Below are 21,912 nucleotides of genomic sequence, written 5' to 3'. Positions count from 1 at the left end.
AGGGGGCAATCTTTTTATACAGAGGGTGGTGAGTATCTAGAATGGGCTGCCAGAATGTGGGTGGAGGTGAGTACAACTTAGTCATTTTAGAAACATTTAGACCGGTAGATGGATGAGATAGGTAAAGAGGAATGCAGACCAAATGCAGACAAGTGGGACTAGTTCAAATTGTGAAAAATGGGTGGCATGGGCAAATTGAGCTGAAGGACCTGCTTTCATGCTGTAGGCCTCTGTGACTATGATTCTGAGAATGCTTCTCTGATTATGATGTTCACCACTGCCACAATTTTCAAACCAAATAATCACATAGCTTCCACTAGCTATTATTGTGCAGCTTTGTTTATATATGTAAAAAGTTGTGTTTAATACAGACTGGTTCAGGAGAAAGTGAAGTCAAGAACTATATCCAGTCAAAGTAACATTCTTAATTATGAATTAATACTAATCACAGCTTTATATTGTATGTATCCTATGCGGTGAATTACAATTGCATAAAGTAAGGACTAATCTATCTTGTTTGTATATATTTTTGTCCATCTGGATGGGTACACGAATAGGAAGGATTGAGAGGGATATGGGACAAATGCTGACAAATGGAGCTCGGTTGATTTATGGCATTTGGCTAGCATGATAAGTTGGACTGAAGGGTCTGTTTCTATGCTGTACAAATCTGACTGAATGTGTTCACATCAGTCTAGTCTAGAGTCTTTAACTTAGCTCATATTGTACTGTTTACACAGGGATGTGCACCTCTGTGGTATTACTGTTGCACTCATGTTCTGAAGCCCTTACATAATACAGGATTTCTTTTTTCCTGCCCTGTGTGTCAAGGTCTTTTGCTAAGCTGCATTGCTGATGTTACTGACCTTTTCTCTCTGAATGACTCACTTTTTCTTTTGTCCTTTTGGATGGTTCTGTCCTTTTTGAAATACTGTAAATTGTTAGATAACAGCCCAATTTTTCTGAAAAAAAAGTGTTGAAGAAGTTCAGAAGGTCTGGCAAAATCTGTTTAGAGAGAAACAGGGTTACATTGCCTTTAGAACTGAAGGGAGCTGGAACAGTGAGGGGTTTTATATTCTGAGCAAAATGCACATGTACTGCTAATGGTAGTAGAGAAGAGGATAGTTGAAGATGAGCTGTTAGAAGCATAGAATCCCTAGAGTGCAGAAAGAGGCCATTCAGACTATTGAGCCAAAACTGACGCTCTGAAGAGCATCCCACACAGAGCCAGCACCCTTCTCCGTCCCTGTAATATTGCATTTCCCATGGCTAATCCATCTAGTTTGTACATCCCTAATCACTGTCACCCAGAGGAAACCGATGCAGATACGAGGAGTATGCAAACTCTACACAGACCTGAGGTTGGAATCAAACCTGGGTCCCTGGTGTTCTGAGGCAGCAGTGCTAACCAGTGTGCTGCCACTGAATTATTTTCAGAAAGTAGGCCAGCTTTGCTGAGAGCAGAAAGATTCTAAGGGCTGAGGTGAAATCACCTGGACTTGGTGCTCAAGTATCTGGAGTGGGACTTGAACTCTCAGCCTTCTGACTCGAAAGGTACAAGTGCCATCTACTGTGACATAGCTGCTAGCTTTGTATTCACACAGGAATGCAAAGCGGTCACATCGCTAATAGAATATAAAAATGGCAGCGACCCAAAAAGAATCATTGCCCCTTATCACGGCTTGAATTTATTCACAACTGCTATGAAAACAGGGCTCTGGCCCTTGAATACAAATTTACTAATTGTTTGTAGATGTGGGACCTGACTCTGCAAAATCCTCTGTCATTTTCTTTGACTTAGGATGTGCATGCACAGTTTTTACTTATGAGAAAATAATAACCACTTCTGCAGATCCGTGGTCTTGCTTATAAATATTTGTTTATCCCGATTTAAAAGCCATAAGATTTGACATAAAGTGTTGTTTGTGTGTTTTGTACAAGCATTTCATGATATTCATCAGCCAGGCTTCAAATTCTGAACTCAAGTACTTCCCATTTGCTGCCCTCCCCTCCCTTTGTGTTATGTTTCTTCAAACAGCTATACCAATTTTTCATGGCATCCAGCTGAAGTAGGTTTCATTAATTAAACCTTTGCCTGCAGAGTGATTGACTTACGACTTAGCAGAAGAAAATATACATGCAGTCACCTCATCACTGGCTGAGTTCCTGTCTCTGTGTCGCAAGGCTCTGGGTTTCAGATGCCACTCTGAAAAATTGAGCACAGAATCCAAACTGTCAGTATGGTGCAGTCCTGTGGGAATGCTGCATGGTTGGAGGTGCTATTTTCTCAAGAACATGTTAAAATCTCGCTTCGTTTGCAAGTTTGCTTACTTTAAAATAAAACTTTGCCTAAAACTTGTTCCAGCTTGGCTGTTGGCCCTCACCACCTCAAAATAATTTGAAATGAAGTACTTTGATGAATATCAGACCTCCTGTTAATATATTTAAAGGCTTTATGAATTGGCCAGCTGTCACGTAAAAAGTGCAAAATACCTAATTTTAATGGCATGATAATTAATATGGGAGATAATTAAGATTATTGAACTAAATGGCCTTGTTTCTTAAACTTGTGAGCAATATAATTTCCTCCTAACTGATGCATTGATTAATTCTGTTAAAGTTGGATTCTTAGAATATACAAGTAGGTTAGAGTTTATGATGCAAGTATAATTCTGCAGCAGAGATGCTCATAGCTTCATCATTAAAGTTGCCATAGTCCCAGAGAGCTGGTGTTTCACTAAAGGGAGAGATAACTGGTGCTCCATTTAACCTGAATGTCACCACACCTCAGGTGAGAGACAAGGTTAAGAAGGCAGGATCTTGAGGGTGACTTTGGTCAGTACAGGAATTGAACCCATTCTGTCAGCATCACACTGCATTGTGAACCACCGTACAAACCAACTGAGATAACTTACCCCTGGTATTTGTGCTGAACAGAGTGGGGAAATAACGAGGTGTAGAGCAGGATGCACACAGCAGGCCAAGCAGCATCAGAGGAGCAGGAAAGCTGACATTTCTGGCCGAGACCCTTCTTCAGAAATGTGGGGGGGAAGGAGGTTCTGAAATAAATAGGGAGAGAGGGAGAGGTGGATAGAGGAGAAGATAAGTGGACAGACCTGTCTGTCTCCTCTCCACCTATCTTCTCCTCTATCCATCTTCTATTCGCCTCCCCCTCTCTCCTTATTTATTTCAGAACCTCCTTCCTCTCCCCCATTTCTGCAGAAGGGTCTGGGCCTGAAATGTCAGCTTTCCAGCTCCCCTGATGCTGCTTGGCCTGCTGTGTTCATCTAGCTCTACACCTTGTTATCTCAGATTCTCCAGCATCTGCAGTTCCTACTATCTCAATACTGGGAAATGCCTAGCTCAGGGACACATGCAATTCTCATCCTCTGGCAGGAATAGTGATTTGAAATTCTGGAATTTAGATATAGCTTATGTAAACATGTCTGTGAGAAATATAAGAACATAAGGAATAGGAGCAGGGGTAGGCCATCTGGTCCCTTGAACCTGCACCACCATTCAATAAAATTATGGATGATTTTTTCCTGGACTGAACTCAATTTACCCGCTTACTCACCATGACCCTTAATTCCTTTATTGTTCAAAAATCTATCTATCCTTGCCTTAAAGACACTCAATGAGGTAGCCTCAACTGTTTCACTGGGCAGGGAATTTCACAGATTCACACCCCTTTCAGAGAAACTCAGCCCTCAGTCTGCTCCCCTTATTTCGAGGCTATGCTCCGTGGTTCTTGTTTGACCCACCATTGGAAACATACTCCCTGTTTCGAACTTGTCTGTTCCCTTCATAATTTTATATGTTTCTCTCAGAACCCCTCCAACCCATTCTTTTAAATTGCAAAGAGTATAGTCCCAATCGACGCAATCTTTCCTCATAGGCCAACTCTCCCCACTCCGGCTGAGTTATTTTCATCATTGCTGATGATTTTTTCATGCTACTTGGCCTGGATAGTCTTGTAATTAAACTGCTCAGAGACATAATTGCCCACTTCTGCAGTAGGTGGCAATTGAACCCAAGCTGCCTCGCTTTGAGGTAGAGACATTATCCATGAGCCGTCTTTGTATGGGCTATGCTTGCGTGAAAAACATTTCATGACAAATATTAAAAGTTGGAAAAGGCCTGCAGTGAGGATGAGCCAACTGACCACTGCGCTGTGACACGGGAGGCCATTCAAGAGGGGAAGAGCAAAAAGCCAAGCGGTAGTTGTAGGGGATTCTATAATCGGGGGATAGATAGTATCCTTTATAAGCAGGATTGAGAGTACTGCTTGGTGTGTGGCCTGCCCAGTGCCAGGGTAAGGGATATCTCCGACTGGCTTGAAAGGATATTAGAACGGGAGGGGGATGATCCAGCTGTGTGGTCCATGTCGGAACAAACAACACAGGCAAGTCTATGAAAGAGGACTTGTTCAGGGATTATCAGGAGCTGGGAACAAAATTATAGAACAGTTCTTCAAGCGTTATAATCTCCCGATTACTGCCCGAGCCACGTCACTTTGGCACAGGGACATGAGAATAAGAGAAGTAAACACGTGGCTAAAAGAGTGGTGTGGGAAAGAGGTGTTCCTTTTCTTGGGGCACTGATATCAGTATTGCAACAAGACAGATCTGTACTGTTGGGACGATCTCCAACTAACTGAGCTGGGATCAATGTCCTAGTGAAAAGGGTAAATAGGCTGGTCAACAGGACAACTGGAAAATGGAAGGGGATTGGGAATGGTATAACTTACCCCAGGAGAAAACAAAGCAGCAGGTTAACATGTGTAGGGGTGGATTCAACTGCATGGAAAAATATGAAAGAAATGACGGGAAGGGAGAACTCAGGAGAGGTTATTAAGTCTCCAGCACAGGCACACATAGGACACTGTGTTTGGAAAGGGTTAGGAATCAAACTTCAAGTGCACTGGACGAACAATGATGATGAGGAGATAAATAGTTAATACAGGATCGAAAGTGTCATATCTGAATGCATGCAGTAAAAGGAGCAAGGAAAATGAGTTTATGGCGTAGATTGAACTTGGCAGGTATGATCTGGTGAGCATCACGGAGACGTGGCTGCTTGAGGATCAGGATTGGGAACGGAATATCCAAGGATATGCATCTTATTGAAAAGATAGACAGGTGGGCAGAGGGCGTAGTGTTGCCTCATCAATAGAAAATGAAATTAAATCAATAGCAAGAAACAAAGTAGAGTCAGATGGTGTAGACTCTGTGTGGGTAGAGTTGAGGAATGCAAAGGTGAAAAAAACACAGTTGGAATTATGATAACAAAGTGTGAAGCTGGATGAACACAGCAGGCCAAGCAGCATCTTAGGAGATGCTTCGCCTGCTGTGTTCATCCAGCCCCACACTTTGTTACCTTGGATTCTCCAGCATCTGCAGTTCCCATTATCACAGTTGGAATTATGATGGACCAAGAAGAGCCAATGGGATGCTCCCTACCCGGACTTCAAGAAGACTTTTGACAAGATGCCATACGGAGGCTGCTGAGCAAGATAAGGTCCTATGGTGTTAGAGGCAAGGTGCTAGCATGGACAGAGGTTGGCTGACTGGAAGAAAGCAGAGAGTGGGGATAAAAGGGTCTTTCTCAAGATGGCAGCCAGTGACAAGTGGTTTTCCACAAGGGTCAGTGTTGGGACCACAACTTTTCACTTTATACATTAATAATCTAGATGGAGGAACTGAGGGCACTCTGGCTAAGTTTGCAGACGATACAAAGATAGGTAGGGAGACAGATAGTATTGAGGATATGGGCAGGCTGCAGAAGGACTTGGACAGGTTAGGAGACTGGGCAAAGAAGTGGCAGATCAGGTACAACGTAGGAAAGTGTGCGGTCATGCACTTTGGTAAGAAGAATAAAAGCATGGACTATTTTCTAAATGGGGAGAAGATTCGGAAGTCTGAAGTGCAAAGAGACTTGAGAGTTCTCGCCCAGGATTCTCTCAAGGTGAACTTGAAGCTTGAGTTAGTAGTTAGGAAGGTAAATGCAATCCTTGCATTTCTTTTGAGGGGACTTGAATCTAAAAGCAGGGATGTACTTCTGAAGCTGTATAAGATTCTGCTCAGGCCATATTTGGAGTACTATGCACAGTTTCAGGCCCCATATCCCAGGAAGGATGTTCTGGCCTGGAACAGGTTCAGAGGAGATTCATGAAATTGGTCCCAGGAATGAAAAGCTTAACACATGAGGAACGTTTGAAGACTCTAGGTCTGTACTCAATGGAATTTAGAAGGATGAGGGGGATCTAATTGAAATGTACAGAATACTGAATGGCCTGGACAGAGTGGATGTTGGGAAGATGTTTCCATTGGTAGGAGAGACTAGGACCCGAGGGCACAGTCTTAGAGTTAAGGGAAGACCTTTTAGAATGGAGATAAAGGAGAAACTTTTTCAGCCAGAGAGTGGTGAATCTGTGAAATTCACTGCCACAGAAGGTTGTGGAGGCCAGGTCATTGAGTACATTGAAGACTGAGATAAATAGGTTCTTGATTATTTGGAGGATCAAGGGTTACAGGGAGAAAGTGGGAGAATGGGGTTGAGAAATTTATCAGCCATGATTGAATGGTAGAGTTGACTCATTGGGCCAAATGGCCTAACTTATGCTCCTCTGTCTTATGGCCTTATAAGTTGAAACTTCTTTGCCTTCCAAAGGTTAGCATCCTGATTAATACATAAATCAATATCATTCAGAACTCTTAGTGAATGTATTTAAGATACTGAACAGAGGAAATTCGGTTTGTATGATTTAAATCTCGATATGTTGGTCTTGATGGTCCAAATGTCACTTCAGTTATACTGGATGTATTTAAAATTAAACTGTTTTTGGGGAAGGCTCAACGTCACTCAGTTACGGACAGGTTATGGCAAAGAGAAAACATTGGGACCATCACACCTGTGATAACTTGCTCAGGCAATAAATTACTTCGTGCCAGTGCCTCTGCTTCTCCCTATAGTCCTTTCTTTTCAAGCACCAGTTCCGTCTTGAATGCCTCAATTTAATTTACTTCATCCACACTCTCAGGCAGTGCACTGGATCCTACTCACTTGTGATGCAAGCGTTTTTCCTCACATCTCCACTGCTTCTTTTGCGAGTACCTTAAAGCTGTGCTCTCGTGTTCTCAATCCTTCCAACAATCTGAACAGTTTTGCCTTCTTCTCGGTCCAGGTGCCTAATGGATTTGAACACATTAGTTAAATCTGCTCTCAAACTTCCCTTGAAGGAGTACAGTCCAAGTGTCTCCGGTCTGTCTGCTGGACTGAAATTCCTCATCCATGCGGAATAATTTCCATAAGCCTCTTCTGCACACTGTCTGATCAGAAAAGCCACCCCATTGCCCTACCCTGCTAACCCACCTCGCCTGCACATCGTTGGACTTTGGGAGGATACCAGAAACCTATGCAGACACAGGGAGAATGACACACACACACACACACACACACACACACACACACACACACACACACACACACACACACACACACACACACACACGTTAAAGATAACTACCTATAGATTTCAGCATCAAAAGACACATTGACCTAAATTTTAATTCACCAATTTTAATTTCTCCTTGTTTCTTTTGTCATACCAGCCCAGGAGTATTTTCTACTGGACCTCGAACAATGGTGTTCTGAAGGTTGATGTCTGACTGCTACCCAGCCACCAGCATACATTAATTGAAGTAACAGCTTTTTCCCTTCTGTAACATTTATATTTATCAAATGTAATTCCCAAGGGGTAGAACAGAGCAGCTCAGTTCACTTATCTCCAAGTGGAAAGTTAGTACGCAGCAACACAGTGACTACTATTACCCATGGAATAATTTAAAGTGGTGGAGGAAAAGATACTCCATGCTCAGTCCTCACATATCAGACAGGTAAATTGGGGATTCCTCGTGCTTTGGTTAGATCATCCACTTGTGTGGTGACTCCAAAGGCAGTGGGACTAGAAAATGAGCTGACTTACCTGAGTGGGTCATAAGAAGAGACTGGGAGCTCGTGTTCGGGAGAGAGCAAAGATTTTGGGTGCCTTATCAGTATGTATTGAAAGTAAAGGAAACACCAGGGTTCTGAACTACAAATAAGAAACTGCAATGGAAATTGCAAAGGGTTTCCTGAGAGGGCAAAGTTGACCTTTACAGTTATAAGTTAACTTCCAAAAGCCAGATTCATTGAATTGGCAGGTAAGTTGGGGCATTAATTGCCCGTTAAACTAGCAGGGTAATTGAAGTACGAGTGCAGCATTTGGGTTTAGCATTGGGTTTAGCATTAACACAAAGTGCTCTGGGTAGTGAAATATCAGGATCAGGTGATTTTACGTTCTGATGAAAGCAACTTGATCACGAAGATAAAAGATAAAACTGCGGGAGATGGAGAATTGAGAAGGGTAAATGGGAACGGATTAGAATTGCAAAGGGAAAAGGAAGAGAAGAGAGGAACATTAGATGCTGATTCAGACCTTGATGTGTTGAATGCGGGTCATCATTTAAAGGCCAGTAAGGAAGTGTCTAAGTTTGTGCTGGCCCTCCCTTAAATTTGCAGAATAGGATATGGGAGCATTCCCTATGCCCTTTGAGAAGATAACAGGACAAATGGCTCAGCCAAAAGAAAACTAGATATTCCCAATGCAGAGTCAGTTGACAAGTAAAGTACAAGATAGTTATGTAGTCTTAGACAATTTCTATGTTTTATGATGCTCTAAAATGAACTACATTGACTGAATTTCAGTTAATGCCTAAAACATTTTGGAAATAGTTTCCAAATATAAGAAAACAATCTGGGAAAACTTGCATTGAACTTCAAAAGGCCAGCAAAGTAATTTTGACAGATGGATAGGAGCATGAGAAGCTGAAACCACACATGGAGTTTTCTTTCTTCTGTGTTTGCCTGTACGTGCATGTAGGTTTTTAAAAGGAGGTTAGAGTTTCATTTGGTACAGTGTTGATTACTGTTTATCTGTGCTTAGAATTTATGTATTTGTAATAAATATCAGTCCTTGTTAAGTTCAAATATGCAGGCTGCTTTCATTTTTATTAACTTGAGTGCAATGAACAGTTAAATTGGGAACTGGAGGAATTATTAAGTTGTTACCTTCTGTAGCAACCCCAGAGTAGTGTGGCTTGAGAATCAATATAAGGAGCCTATTGTATCATTAAATTATGCTAACACTGATAGGGCAGCGTGGAGGCTCAGTGGTATATTCTGCTGCCTCTCAGTGCCAGAGACTTGGGTTTGGGATCAGTTACAGCCTTGGGTAACAGTGTGGAGTTTGCATGTTCTCCCCGTGCCTCTTCCAGATTTCCTCCAGCTGCTCCAGTTTCCTCTCATAGTTCAAAGAAATGCAAGTTAGGTGGATTGGTCATGCAAAATTGCCCATAGTGTGTCGAGATGTGCAGGCGAAGTGGATTAATCAAGGGAAATGTAAGGTTGGAGAATAGGGTAGGGGGATAGATCTCAGTGGGATACACTTTGGCGGGTTTGTCTGGAATCGATGGGCTGTATGACCTGCTTCTGCCCTGTAGGGATTCTGCAATTCCATGCTGTCAGCAGTCAATGCTGCCATGATTCTGTGAAGGGAGAGTTGAATGACTGCACTGAGAGCTGTAATACTAAGATCAGCGTTTTCTACAATAATATATTAAAAAAAGCAGCGTTTATTGGAGCTGTGGTAATCGGGCAACAGTCATTTTTAAGTAGACCCATAGAATCATAGAACTTTTACAGCATGGAAACAGGCTTTCAGCCCATCATGCCTCGGCTAATCGTCGAGCATCTATCTATTCTATTCCTATTTTCCAGCATTTGGCCTTGTATGCTATGGTGTTCAAGTGGTCATCTCGATACTTTGTAAATGTCTTCAGGGTTTCTGCCTCCATCATCCATTTAGGCAGTGAGTTCCAGGTAACCACTTTCTTCAAATGTCCTCCAAACCTTCTGCTCCTTACTACCAATCTGCACCTTCTGGGTATGGACCCCTCTGCTAAGTGGAAAAGGTTTTCCCTACCCACTCTATCCTTGCTGTACGTAATCTTGTACATCTCAATCAGGAATACTGAGTCTTCTTTGTTCAAAGAAGCAACTCCAGCCTATCTAGGGGACTAAGAACTGCCGATGCTGGAGAATCTGGGATAACAAGGTGTAGAGTTGGAGGAACACAGCAGGCCAAGCAGCATCAGAGGAGCAGGAAAGCTGACATTTCAGGTCTAGGCCCTTCCTCAGAACATTTTCTGAAGAAGAGTCCGGACCTGAAATGTCAGCTTTCCTACTCTTCTGATGCTGCCTGGCCTGCTGTTTTCATTCAGCTCTACACCTTATTATTCCAGCCTATCTAGTCTGTCCTCAGAGCGAAATCATTTCAACCCGAACAGGATCCTTGTGAATCACCTCTGTATCTTCTCTAGTGCAGTCACATCCTTTCTATGGTGTGACAATCTGAGTTTCACACTGTACTCCAGCTGTGGCCTCTCTCAGCCTTGTCCCTTGCCTGAGCCACAGTGACCTAAGGTTAAACCAACTGTCTCTATCTAATGAGATAGCAGCTCTATGGTCCTTTGGCGATTCTAAAGTAAGAACTAAGAACAAAGAAATTACAGCACAGGAACAGCCAGCGCTGATCCAGATCCTTTATCTAAACCTGTTGCCTATTTTCCAAGGATCTGTATCCCTCTGCTCCCTGCCCATTCATGTATCTATCGAGATACATCTTAAATGACACTATCATGCCCAATCTACCACCTCCGCTAGCAACACGTTCCAGGCACCCACCACCCTCTGTGTAAAGAACTGTCCACGCATATCTCCGTTAAACTTTTCCCCTCTCACCTTGAAATTATGACCCCGAGTAATTGAGTCCCCCACTCTGGGAAAAAACTTCTTGCTATCCACCCTGTCTGTACCCCTCATGATTTTGTAGACCTCAAGCAGATCCCCCCCCCCCACCACTCCCCCCTCCCTCCGCTCAACCTCCGCTTTTCTAATGTAAATAATCTGAATCAAACTCTCTTCATAGCTAGCCCTCCATACCACTGCCTGGTGAACCTACTCTGTGCCCTCTACAAAGCATCCACATCCTCTTGGCAATGTGGCGACCAGAACTGTACGCAGTACTCCAAATGTGGTCGAACCAAAGACCTATACAATGACAACATGACCTGCCAACTGTTGTACTCAATACCCCATCCGATGAATGAAAGCATGCCATCTGCCTTCTTGACCACTCTATCCACCTGCGTTGCCACCTTCAGGGTACAATGGACCTGAACACACAGATTGCTCTTTGCATCAATTTTCCCCAGGGCTTTTCCATTTACCACATAGTTCGTTCTTGAATTGGATCTTCCAAAATGCATCAACTCGCATTTGCCTGGATTGAACTCCATCTGCCATTTCTCCGCCCAACTCTCCAATCTATCTATATTCTGCTGCATTCTCCAACAGTTCCCTTCACTAACTGCTACTTCACCAATCTTAGTGTCATCTGCAAACTTGCTAATCAGACCATCTATACCTTCCTCCAGATCATTTATGTATGGCAAAGAAAAACGTGCAACAGACTCAGTGAAAGCAAGTTTGACTAGTGCAGGATTGAAACTTGATGTGTAAACTGGTGTGATGTTGCTGCTAACAGGTGTGATTGGCTGAGTGACTACCTTCTCTTTTATAGTCACCCTGTTACCACAGAGAATCCCTACAGTGTAGGAACAGGCCATTCAGCACATCAAGTCCACACCAACCCTCTAAAGAGCATCCCACCCAGACCCACATTCCCCCTCCCCCCATCCCTCTAACCCTGCATTTCCCATCGCTAACCCACCTAGCCTGCACATCCCTGGAGACTATGGGTAATTTAGCACGGCCAATCCACCTAACCTACACATCTTTGGACTGTGGGAGGAAACCAGAGCACCCAGAGGAAACCCACGCAGGCAGTCACATGAGGCTGGAATTGAATCTAGGTCCATGATACTGTGAGGCAGTGCTAACCATTCACGTTCTGACTTGCTATGACACGCATCTGGAGCAGGCAGGAGCTGAACTCAGGTGCACTGTTTCAGAGGTAGGTTCACCTACCGCTGCACAGCAAGAACTCTTTCAGTGCTGGAGGATTCCATACCTAAAACCTGGGTGACGATTACATTCTGGCCGTACGTATCCTGACTTGGAATGATATCCCCATTTCTGACGGCCACTGGGGCAAAATCCTGGAGCTCCATCCCCATCAACTGTCAGTGCATGTACCTTTCATGATTCAAGAAATTGGGGTCACCACCACCTCTTCCAGGGCAATTAAGAATGGGCTATGAATGCTGGCCTAACTATGGTGCTCTCACTCCATGAAAGAGCAGTAAAAGATGTTATTAATTCATGCAATAAAGTAGACAATACAGTTTTTTTTCAGTCGCTAGGGAAATTTTAGGGACTTTTTAAATTGAAGCTTCAATCTGGTAAGAGATCACTTGAATACTGTTTGACCAATTATTAAAACTCTGTGACAGTTCTTTGGTTGATCTCCACACTGAAGTGTATTGTGACAGAAATGTGCAGCCCCTTGACTTTGCTATGAGGGAAACGTTTATTGTGAGAGGAACCATTAAAATTTGGTTTATATGCAGAGACTTCAGCTGAGAATATTATCTGGAATATTATCCTGTCAGTGTAATTTTCCTTGGATTTCAAATATATGGATGTTCCTATAGATTATTTCATATCTATTTCCTGTGGTATTATTCCATACAGATTTCTTATTTATTGCATAACTCATAAGGCCATAAGAAATAGGAAGAGGAATAGGCCATTCAGCCCCTTGAGCCTTACGGCTAATCCAACATTCCTGATCTTCCCTTTCCCTGTAACCCTTGATTCTCCAACTGGTCAAAAATCTATGTATCTCACCTTTAAATATACACAAGGAGCCTACCCCCACAGCGCTCTGTAGCAAGGAGTCCCAACATTCGTAGCCCTCTAGGAGAAAAAACGTTCCTCCTCGTCTCCAGCTCAAAGTGATAGCCCTTTATTCTGAGACTTTGCCCTGTGGCCCGAGACCTTGCCAATGAGAGGGAACACCCTCTCAGCATTTACTTAGTCAAGCTCTTTGAGAATTTAACATGCTTCAATGAGATCGTCCCTAATTCTCCTAAACTTCAGTGAGTAGAATCCCAACCTGCTTAACATTGGTTCATGAGGCAATGCTTCTATACCGGGGTTCATCCTCGTGAACTGCCTCCAATGAAATGATGCCTTTCCTTAAATAAAGCGATTAAAACTCCTCACAATACTCCAGATGCGGTCTAACCAGCACCTTGTACATTTGTAGTAAGACTTCCCTACTTATACTCCAAACTCCACCTCCCCAACAAAATAAGGACCAACATTTCACGCAGAACTATTCCCCAAGTGCTGTTGTGTCGCGTTTTTGTTTTCAATTTTTCTAATATTCTGTTCCTTTGTTGTCCCTTCCAAAAAGAATAACTTTGCATTTTCCTACATTATAATCTGCCAACTTTTAGACCACTCTGGAAACTGTATCCTACTCGCAGCCTGCCTTTCCATCTGTTTTAGTGTCATCTGCTAATTTGGTCACAGTATATTCACTTCCTTCCTTGGAGTGATTCATAAACATTTGCAGTTCCAGCACTGATGCCTGTGGAACACCACTGGTCACAGGTCACCAGACTGAAAAAAAATGCCTTTTTGCCAATCACTGTTTCCGACCCATGAGGCAATTCTCTGCCCAAAATGTGCCAAAGTATAATTTCCAACAACATGGTCCCTTATGTTAGTACTTAGCCTTTTCTGAGGTGCCTTGACAAAAACAATTTGGAGTCCAAATGCAACGCATCCACTTGTTGCCCTCTACCCAATTCTCAGAAAAACTCTAATAAAGCTGGGCTGATTCTGCTTGAATATATTATGATGTTCCAAATGTTCTGCCATTACTACACTAACATTTGATTCCAATACTTTTCCAACAATAGGTGTGAGGTTAATTGGTCTATAGTTACCCAGTTTTTGCCTCCCGCCCTTTTTGAATAGAGGTATCACATTAGCATTTTTCCACAAACCAATATCTTTTGGAAAATTACAACCAATTTTCCACCATCTCTATTGTTGCCTCTTTTAGGATTCTAGAATGCAAGCCATTAGGGCTAGGGGACCTATCTACCTTTAGCCCCATTTGTTCGTCTAATGCTTCTTCTTTAGTGATGGTGATGGCTCTTATATCCTCCACTATATTTTTTCGTATGAGTGGGGTGTTCAAAGCATCTTTCACTGAAAAGACTGATACAAAATAACTTTTAACTCCTCTACCATTTCTTTTAATCCCAAAGCAGTCTCCCAAGATTCATTTTCTCAGGGGCCAATGTTTACCTTGACCGCTGTCTTCATTTTGTGTATTTTTAAAGAAGCTCTTATTGTCAGCTTTTATATTCCTTCCTATTTTACCTTGTAGGTTTATTTTCTGTATTTATTACCATTTTAGACTACCTTTTCTGGATTCTGAATTTATCCCAGTCTTTGGGGATAATACTGACTTTGGTCTCTTTATATGTCTTTAAATCAACTTAATACTCTCCTTAACTTCCTTGGTTAGTCATGGTTGGTTTATTGCTCTCTTAGAATTTTTCCTCCCCACTGGGAAGCATCTTTGCTCTGAGTGGATGGATTACCTCAACTTTCAAATTGTCAAGTGTTACTTATCTTGACTACACAATGGAAGGTAGGGGAAATTTGCAATTTTTGCTTCCTGAGTATAATCACTTCACATTCTTTGTTCAGTTACTATCACTTGAAGAGAAAAGCACAACTCTCCGTATTGTTGACAGTTTCGGGATTTGAACCAGAGCTGCCTTACTACAGCAAGTTGCCATGGCAACTTACATTTTGTACAGCAGCTTGAACATAGAATAATGTTCCAAGGTTGTTTTCAGAGGCATATTCAGGGAGATGTGAGAGGTAAAAAAGGAAATTTCCGCACAGCATTTAGTTAGGGTATGGAATGCACTGCCTGGAAATGTGGTGAATGCAAGTTCAATTGTAGCATTCAAGAGGGCATTGAATGATTGATAACAGTGTGTGGAGCTGGATGAACACAGCAGGCCAAGCAGCATCTCAGGAGCACAAAAGCTGACGTATCAAGCCTAGGCCCTTCATCAGAAAAGGGGGATGGGGAGAGGATGCTGAAATAAATAGGGAGAAAGGGGGAGGCGGACTGGAGATAGATAAAGGAGAAGATAGGTGGAGAGGAGAGTATGGGTGGGGAGGTAGGGAGGGAGTAGGTCAGTCTGGGGAGGACAGACAGGTCAAGGGGGTGGGATGAGTTTAGTAGGTGGGAAATGGAGGTGCAGCTTGAGGTGGGAGGAGGGGATAGGTGAGAGAAAGAACAGGTTAGACAGGTGGGGATGAGCTGGACTGGTTTTGGGATGCAGTGGGGGGAGGGGAGATTTTGAAGCTGGTGAAATCCACATTGATATCATTGGGCTGCAGGGTTCCGAAGCGGAATATGAGTTGCTGTTCCTGCAACCTATGGGTGGCATCATTATGACACCAGGAGGTTCAGGATGGACACGTCGTCTAAGGAATGGGAGGGGGAGTTAAAATGGTTCGCGGTGGGAGGTGCAGTTGTTTATTGCGAACCGAGTGTAGATGTTCTGCAAAGCCATCCCCAAGCTTCCGCTTGGTTTCCCCAATGTAGAGGAAGCCACACCGTGTACAGCGGATGTGGAGGTGAACATCTGCTTGATGTGGAAAGTCATCTTGGGTCCTGGGATGGGGGTGAGGGAGGTGGTGTGGGAGCAAGTGTAACACTTCCTGCAGTTACAGGGGAAAGTGCCGGGTGTGGTGGGGTTGGAGGGGAGTGTGGAGCGGACAAGGGAGTCGCGGAGAGAGTGGTTTCTCCGGAAGGCAGACAAGGGTGGGGATGGAAAAATGTCTTTGGTGGTCCGGCATTGAATGATTATTTGGCTAGAAATGCTTTGCAGGAACATGGGGAAAAGGCAGGAGTTTCCACTGGGTAATATAACCAGGGCTGATTAGCTACCTTCCTGTGACTTTATGATTTTATATGTTTCAATAAAGTCTCCTCTTGTTTTTTTAATCTCCAATGAGGACAAGCTCAAACTCCTCAACCTCTCACCAGAAGAAATTCCCTCCATATCCAGGATCACCTCGTAATCCATGACTGGATTCGTTGCATTCCACCTGAGAGCTCAGATATTGACAATCTATTCCATAATGACTGTCCTGATGTGAATGTTTACATTCTGGAGCAGATCTATAAACCTCTGAATGCTAAATGAGGATAAGGATTGTCAGACATTGTCTACTTCGATCCTGGACACAAACAATGAATAGCCAAATTCCTACTTGTAAATTCCAGTGAATAAATCTGAAAATAAGATCCAATTTTGTTGCCCTTTAAGTGCCAAATTTTGTGTTTAAAATGTTGCTATAAAAGCTGTGCAACATCAAAAGTAAAATCATTCAACTTATTCCAAGGGAAGAGTCAGTGTCTCAGGGTAAGGATGGCAATTTCATTCTCTAAAGGACATTAGTGAACCAGAAGAGTGTTTTCTCCAACAGGTTCATGGTCATCCTTAGATTTTTAATTCCAGCTATTTATTGAATTCAAATTCCACTATTTGCCATGGTAGGATTTAAACCTGGGCCCCCAGAACATTATCTGGATCACTGGATTAACATCTCAGCGATTATAACATGAGGCCATTACGTACATAGAATATTACAGCACAGTACAGGCCCTTCGGCCCTCGATGTTGTGCCGACCTGTCATACCGATCTGAAGCCCATCTAACCTACACTATTCCATGTACGTCCATATGCTTGTCCAATTGCCTCCCACTTAGATGTAGTGATTTACAATAGGGACTTGCTCTGTCAATGTAAGTTAACATATTGATCATACATTTGTATTTACTCCAAGAAAACAACTTAATGCATGAGAAATATTCCATAGGTGCTGACAAAATGTGCTGTCACGCTTTCTGCTGTGATTTAAATGGCTCTATGAAAATTGTTTTTCACAGTTGAAACAAATTTGAAATCACAAATCTAACCACCTGCCCCCTTAGATTGTTTGATAGCTGCACTGTTTTGAAGCTGAAATGAGCGCCATCTGTTCTTTCATTCCTGGAGAGAAGCCAATTGCTTGGACCTCTATGGTCATTCTGGATGCTTGTCTGAGTTTCAAATGTTAATGGGTTTCAGCAAACTGTGTTCTATTCATCAGAGAATGAGTGACAGTTTCATGAAGTCATAATAACAAACATTGTGTCTCTGCTTCTGGGTTGTTGGTGCAATCTAATAGGGTTATAATTGTTGAGCTCTGTATATAATATATAGTCTACAGAGTAAAAGTATCAGAAGAGTCAACAGCACCAAAAAAGGCCTCAGAGAGCACCACATTCCTGCCAATCAAAAAAAATCACCCAACTAGTCTATTCCTATTCTCCTGCCCATAGCCTTGCATACCTTGACATCACAAGTGCATATCTAAATGCATCTTAACTATTATAAAGGTTTCTGCCCCTACTACGCTTACAGGCAATGAGCTCCAGCTTCCACCATCCTCTGGGTGAAAGTATTTTTCCTCACATGTCCGCTAAACCTTCTGCCCTTCAGCTTAAATCCATAATGCTGGTCACTGATTCCTCCTTCAAGATTTTTCCTGTCTATCCTATGCCCCTTATGATTTTATACATCTAATTAAGACCCCCTCAATCTCCACTGCTCTAAGAAAAACAATACCAGTCTATCCAATCTCTCTTTATAACTAGATGAATGGCTGTGGAGATATGAGGATTTAAAGATGACAAGGGATGGAATAAGTGGGTAGGTTCTAGAGGGTGTACCTTTAACCATGGTTGGGAGTTGAGATGCAATATTGGAGAACCAAGCCAACTCTTCTAATTAGTCCATGTTCCCACAACACTCCCTCTGCACTCCAAATGGCTCAAAAGCTTCACTGTAAACCTGACCACAATTTGAACATACAAAAAATGACATTTGATGTTGTTTGTGTGGGTTATGAGCCACAAATGTGCACAGGTAGGGTTTCCAGATCCTGATGAAAAATTCAGGCCCAGAAATTAAACAAAGATTATTTTCCACTCCATGCGTGCAGTGTCTTATTGGAGTATTTTTCTTCCAATGTTTCCTCAGCTGAATGAAGTAACTCCTATTTTGAGAGTTTCAGATCAGTGTAATTGACGAAATGCCTGCGTCGAGAGTAAATATTCCGTGCATTTAACAAGTGTGGGAAAAGAAAACATTCATTTTAAACTGATAGGCAACTTGTGATGTCTCCTGTCACCTAGCCCTATTGCCCTAGAATACTCTGGCTATGTCATTCCATCTCTCAGTCTCCTGCTCCCTTTTTAAAACCTTCCTGAAAACACTTACTCATAGAATAGAGAACAGTATAGCACATGAACAGGCCCTTCAGCTCACCATGTCTGCACAACCATGATGCCATTCTAAATTAATCCCATCTGCTTACACATGATCTGTCTTCCTCCATTCCCTGCCTGTTCATGTATCTATCTGAATGCCTCTCAAACTTTGCGTGTTAAAAAAAACTGTTAGAACACCATATAAAAAACACTTTATTCACACATGTCCCTTACACTTTACCCTCTCATATTAAACCTATGTCCCCTAGTATTTGATATTTCCCTCCTTGGGAGGAAGACCCCAACTGTCCACCATATCCAAGCTACTCATAATTTTATATGCTTCTATCAGGTCTCCCCTCAACCTCCGATACAAATGAAAACTATTAGAGTTTGTCCAATCTCTGCTTATAGCTAATACTCTCCAGTCCAGGCAACGTCCTTGTAAACCTCTTTTGCAATTTATCGTAAGCCTCCCTGTCCTTTCTGTAGCATGGTGACCAGAACTGCTACAATATTCTCAAATGTGGCTGAACTGAAGCTTTATATAGTTGTTGAACTTCTTTTTTTATTTGTCCTTGAGATGCAGCCATTGCTGGATAACCAGCATTTGTTGCCCATCCCTAGTTGCCCCTTGATCTGAGTGGCTTGCTCCGGCCTTTTTAGAGAGCAGTTAAGAGTTAACCACATTGTTGTAGATGTGGACTCACGTATAGGCCAGATCAGATAAGGATGGCTATTTCCCACCTTAACAACATTAGTGAAGAGGATGAGTTTTCTAACAATTGATAGTGGTTACATGGTCACTATTTGATTAGCTGTTAACTGCACATTTTAATGAATTCGAATTTGAACCCAGGCTCCCACAACGTTAGCAGTGTTCTGGATTACTAGTGCAGTGATATTACTGCTATACCACGATGCTGCTGATGTTGGACAAGATTTTACTTTATAAGACTTCTTTTTGCAAACAAACTAAAGCCAATCTTGATCAAACATTAATTGACAGGCAACAAATACATCAAGCTAAAGAAAAAATGGAACTTTCATCTTCACAAATTAATAAAGACAAAATATGTACTTGATTTTTTGAGGACCACTCTACTGTCACCTTTGCAGTATTACAGGTCTCACAGACACTCCAGACTCTCCAATGGAAGTTCAAAAACACAAGGTCTAAATTTTTAATCTCCTTCAATAATCATTCTACTTCTTGCTTAAAAAAAAATACACACCTCAACGACTTTCCCATCTCTGAAAGTTTTCAGGAGCCCCATCTGTTCTGTTCCTTTTCTTTTTACTAATCCACTCATGGCATGTGAGTGTCATCAGCTGGCCCATCATTTATTGTCCATCCCTGGATCCCATTGAGAAGTTCACATTGTAAACTATTGCAGTCCTTTTGGGATAATCTCTCCATGATGCTGTTGAGAGATAGCTCAGAGATTTTGACTCAAGGAACGACGATATACTTTCAAGTCAGAATGCTGAGTGACTTGAAGGAGAACTTGCAGATGGTGGTGTTCCCATGCCCCTGCTGCCCTTGTCCTTCTAGATAGTAATGGTCATGGATATGCACTGCCTGAAGCTTGCAGTTTCATTTGATATTTTGAAATGAGGGTCTGTGCAGGATTACATGGAGAAGGCAGATGGAAGCTATTCAATGAATTTCTCATTTGGAGAGCCAGTGTAGGCACAATGGGCTGAATAATCTCCTTCTACACTGTGGCACTTTTGTACTTCTGTAACAATCCAGTGTAGCATGAGCAGAATGGTGCACTCTTTGAGGTGCAGCGTACCTGACAGCCAAATCATCTGCCTGCCAGAGTGGGTTAAAAGGTCACTTTGCTATATTTTGAAGAAGGGAGGGGCTGTTATATCTGCTTCCCTGGTCAATATTAACTCCACTATTAACATAACTGTACCTATTGGCTAGTTATTATCATTAGTTGTTTGTGGGATCTTGCCATGTGTGAATTGGCTTCTGTTCCACATCACACAGCAGCGACTACCCTAAAAAAAGTTCTAATTGGCTGGAATGTTTTGAACATCCAGTGGTGTGGAAGTGCCACATAAATCCACTTTAGTTTGCAAGTAAAGAAATTGTAATTTTAAAGTGCAACTATTTCGTTCTAAATTCTAAATAGTTTCAGATTGATGACTGAACTCAGACATAGGAAATCACCGTAAGCTTCCAAGAGATAAAGACTGATTAATTTTTTCCCTGTTTGTTCTTGCTGCCTAAAAAAACATGATTAATTGTTACTGTTACAATTTACAGACCTACTCCAGCTGTTACTCACAGGGAGGCGATCATTGATATTATTAGTTTGGTCCGTCTCAAACTTGTTTATTTGCTTCCTCTTTGCACAGGCTTTCGTCGGAAACTCCAATGCAGACACTGTCGTGCACAACAAGTTGCAAAACTCGATCAAAGCCAGATTCTTGCGGTTTGTTCCTCTTGATTGGAATCCTAATGGAAGGATTGGAATGAGGGTTGAAGTTTATGGCTGCTCTTACAGTGAGTATGAAACCCTCAGAAGTCAGTTGCATGTTTATCAACAGTGGGGCCTTCAGCATTGGGTGCTTTGAAGTCCGCACAGCAATAATTTGCATTGATAAAGCGCCAAGATAACTGTAAGATATCCTAATTTGCACTGTAGTATGAAATATTCCACTCGACCCATAAAGCAATAGCTGGTCACACAGATGGGTGCTGTGCTTTGGAGGTACTAGTGTTGGACTGGGGTGGACAAATTCAGAAATCACATGACACCAGGTTATAGTCCAATAGGTTTATTTGAAATCACAAGCTTTCAGAGCACTATTCCTTCTTCAGGTGAAGTTCAGCACTCTGAAAGCTTGTGATCTCAACTTAATCAGTTGGACTATAATCTGGTGTCTTGCATCTTTTGACTTTGTACACAGATGGGGCATGTGTATACGGAATGAGCTGCCAGAGGATGTGGTGGAGGCAGGTACAATTACAGCATTTTAAAGACATATGGACAGGCACATGGATAGGAAATATTTAGGGGGATATGTGCCAAATGCAGGCAAATAGTATTAGTTAGTTAAGGAAAACTGGTCAGCATGAACAAGTTGAGCCAAAGGGTTTCTGTGCTGTATGATTCTATGAGTCCGTGAGATGGTATCATGGCATTATTGTTGGACTAATCAGGGATCAGCTAGTTGGACAAGTGGCTTGTGGTGCAGCGTAATACTGTACATTACTACAATCTGATAAAGAGTGTTGCTTCTCCTCGTGTTAATCTCACCCCTGCTCTTTCTGAACGTTCTGCAGATGGCATGAGTACATCTTCAGTTACAACAATGACTAGCTTACATTCACTCTATATTCCACTGTTAACAAAGGCAGCTGAACTCAAAGCTATCTTGTGATTGTATGATTAAAATCCTGGAATTTCAAGAGGCCAGAATTGCAGGGATGCTGATATTTCAAGGGAATATAGAGCTGGCAGAG

General features: G+C 42.3%; 1 protein-coding gene across 2 annotated transcripts in view; it reads left to right on the top strand.

The window, feature by feature from the left end:
- Positions 1-21,912, top strand: part of LOC125454249 (contactin-associated protein-like 5) — a 974,390-nt gene that overhangs the window by 412,968 nt on the left and 539,510 nt on the right. For both annotated transcript variants that reach the window (XM_059647525.1, XM_048534833.2), the window contains one exon: positions 20,802-20,949. In XM_059647525.1, the coding sequence (XP_059503508.1) occupies positions 20,802-20,949 (148 nt within the window). The remainder of the gene's footprint in view (positions 1-20,801; positions 20,950-21,912) is intronic.

Source organism: Stegostoma tigrinum, chromosome 7 (assembly GCF_030684315.1).
Source record: "Stegostoma tigrinum isolate sSteTig4 chromosome 7, sSteTig4.hap1, whole genome shotgun sequence".
Taxonomy (NCBI): domain Eukaryota; kingdom Metazoa; phylum Chordata; class Chondrichthyes; order Orectolobiformes; family Stegostomatidae; genus Stegostoma; species Stegostoma tigrinum.
This window is presented reverse-complemented; position numbering and strand designations above follow the sequence as displayed.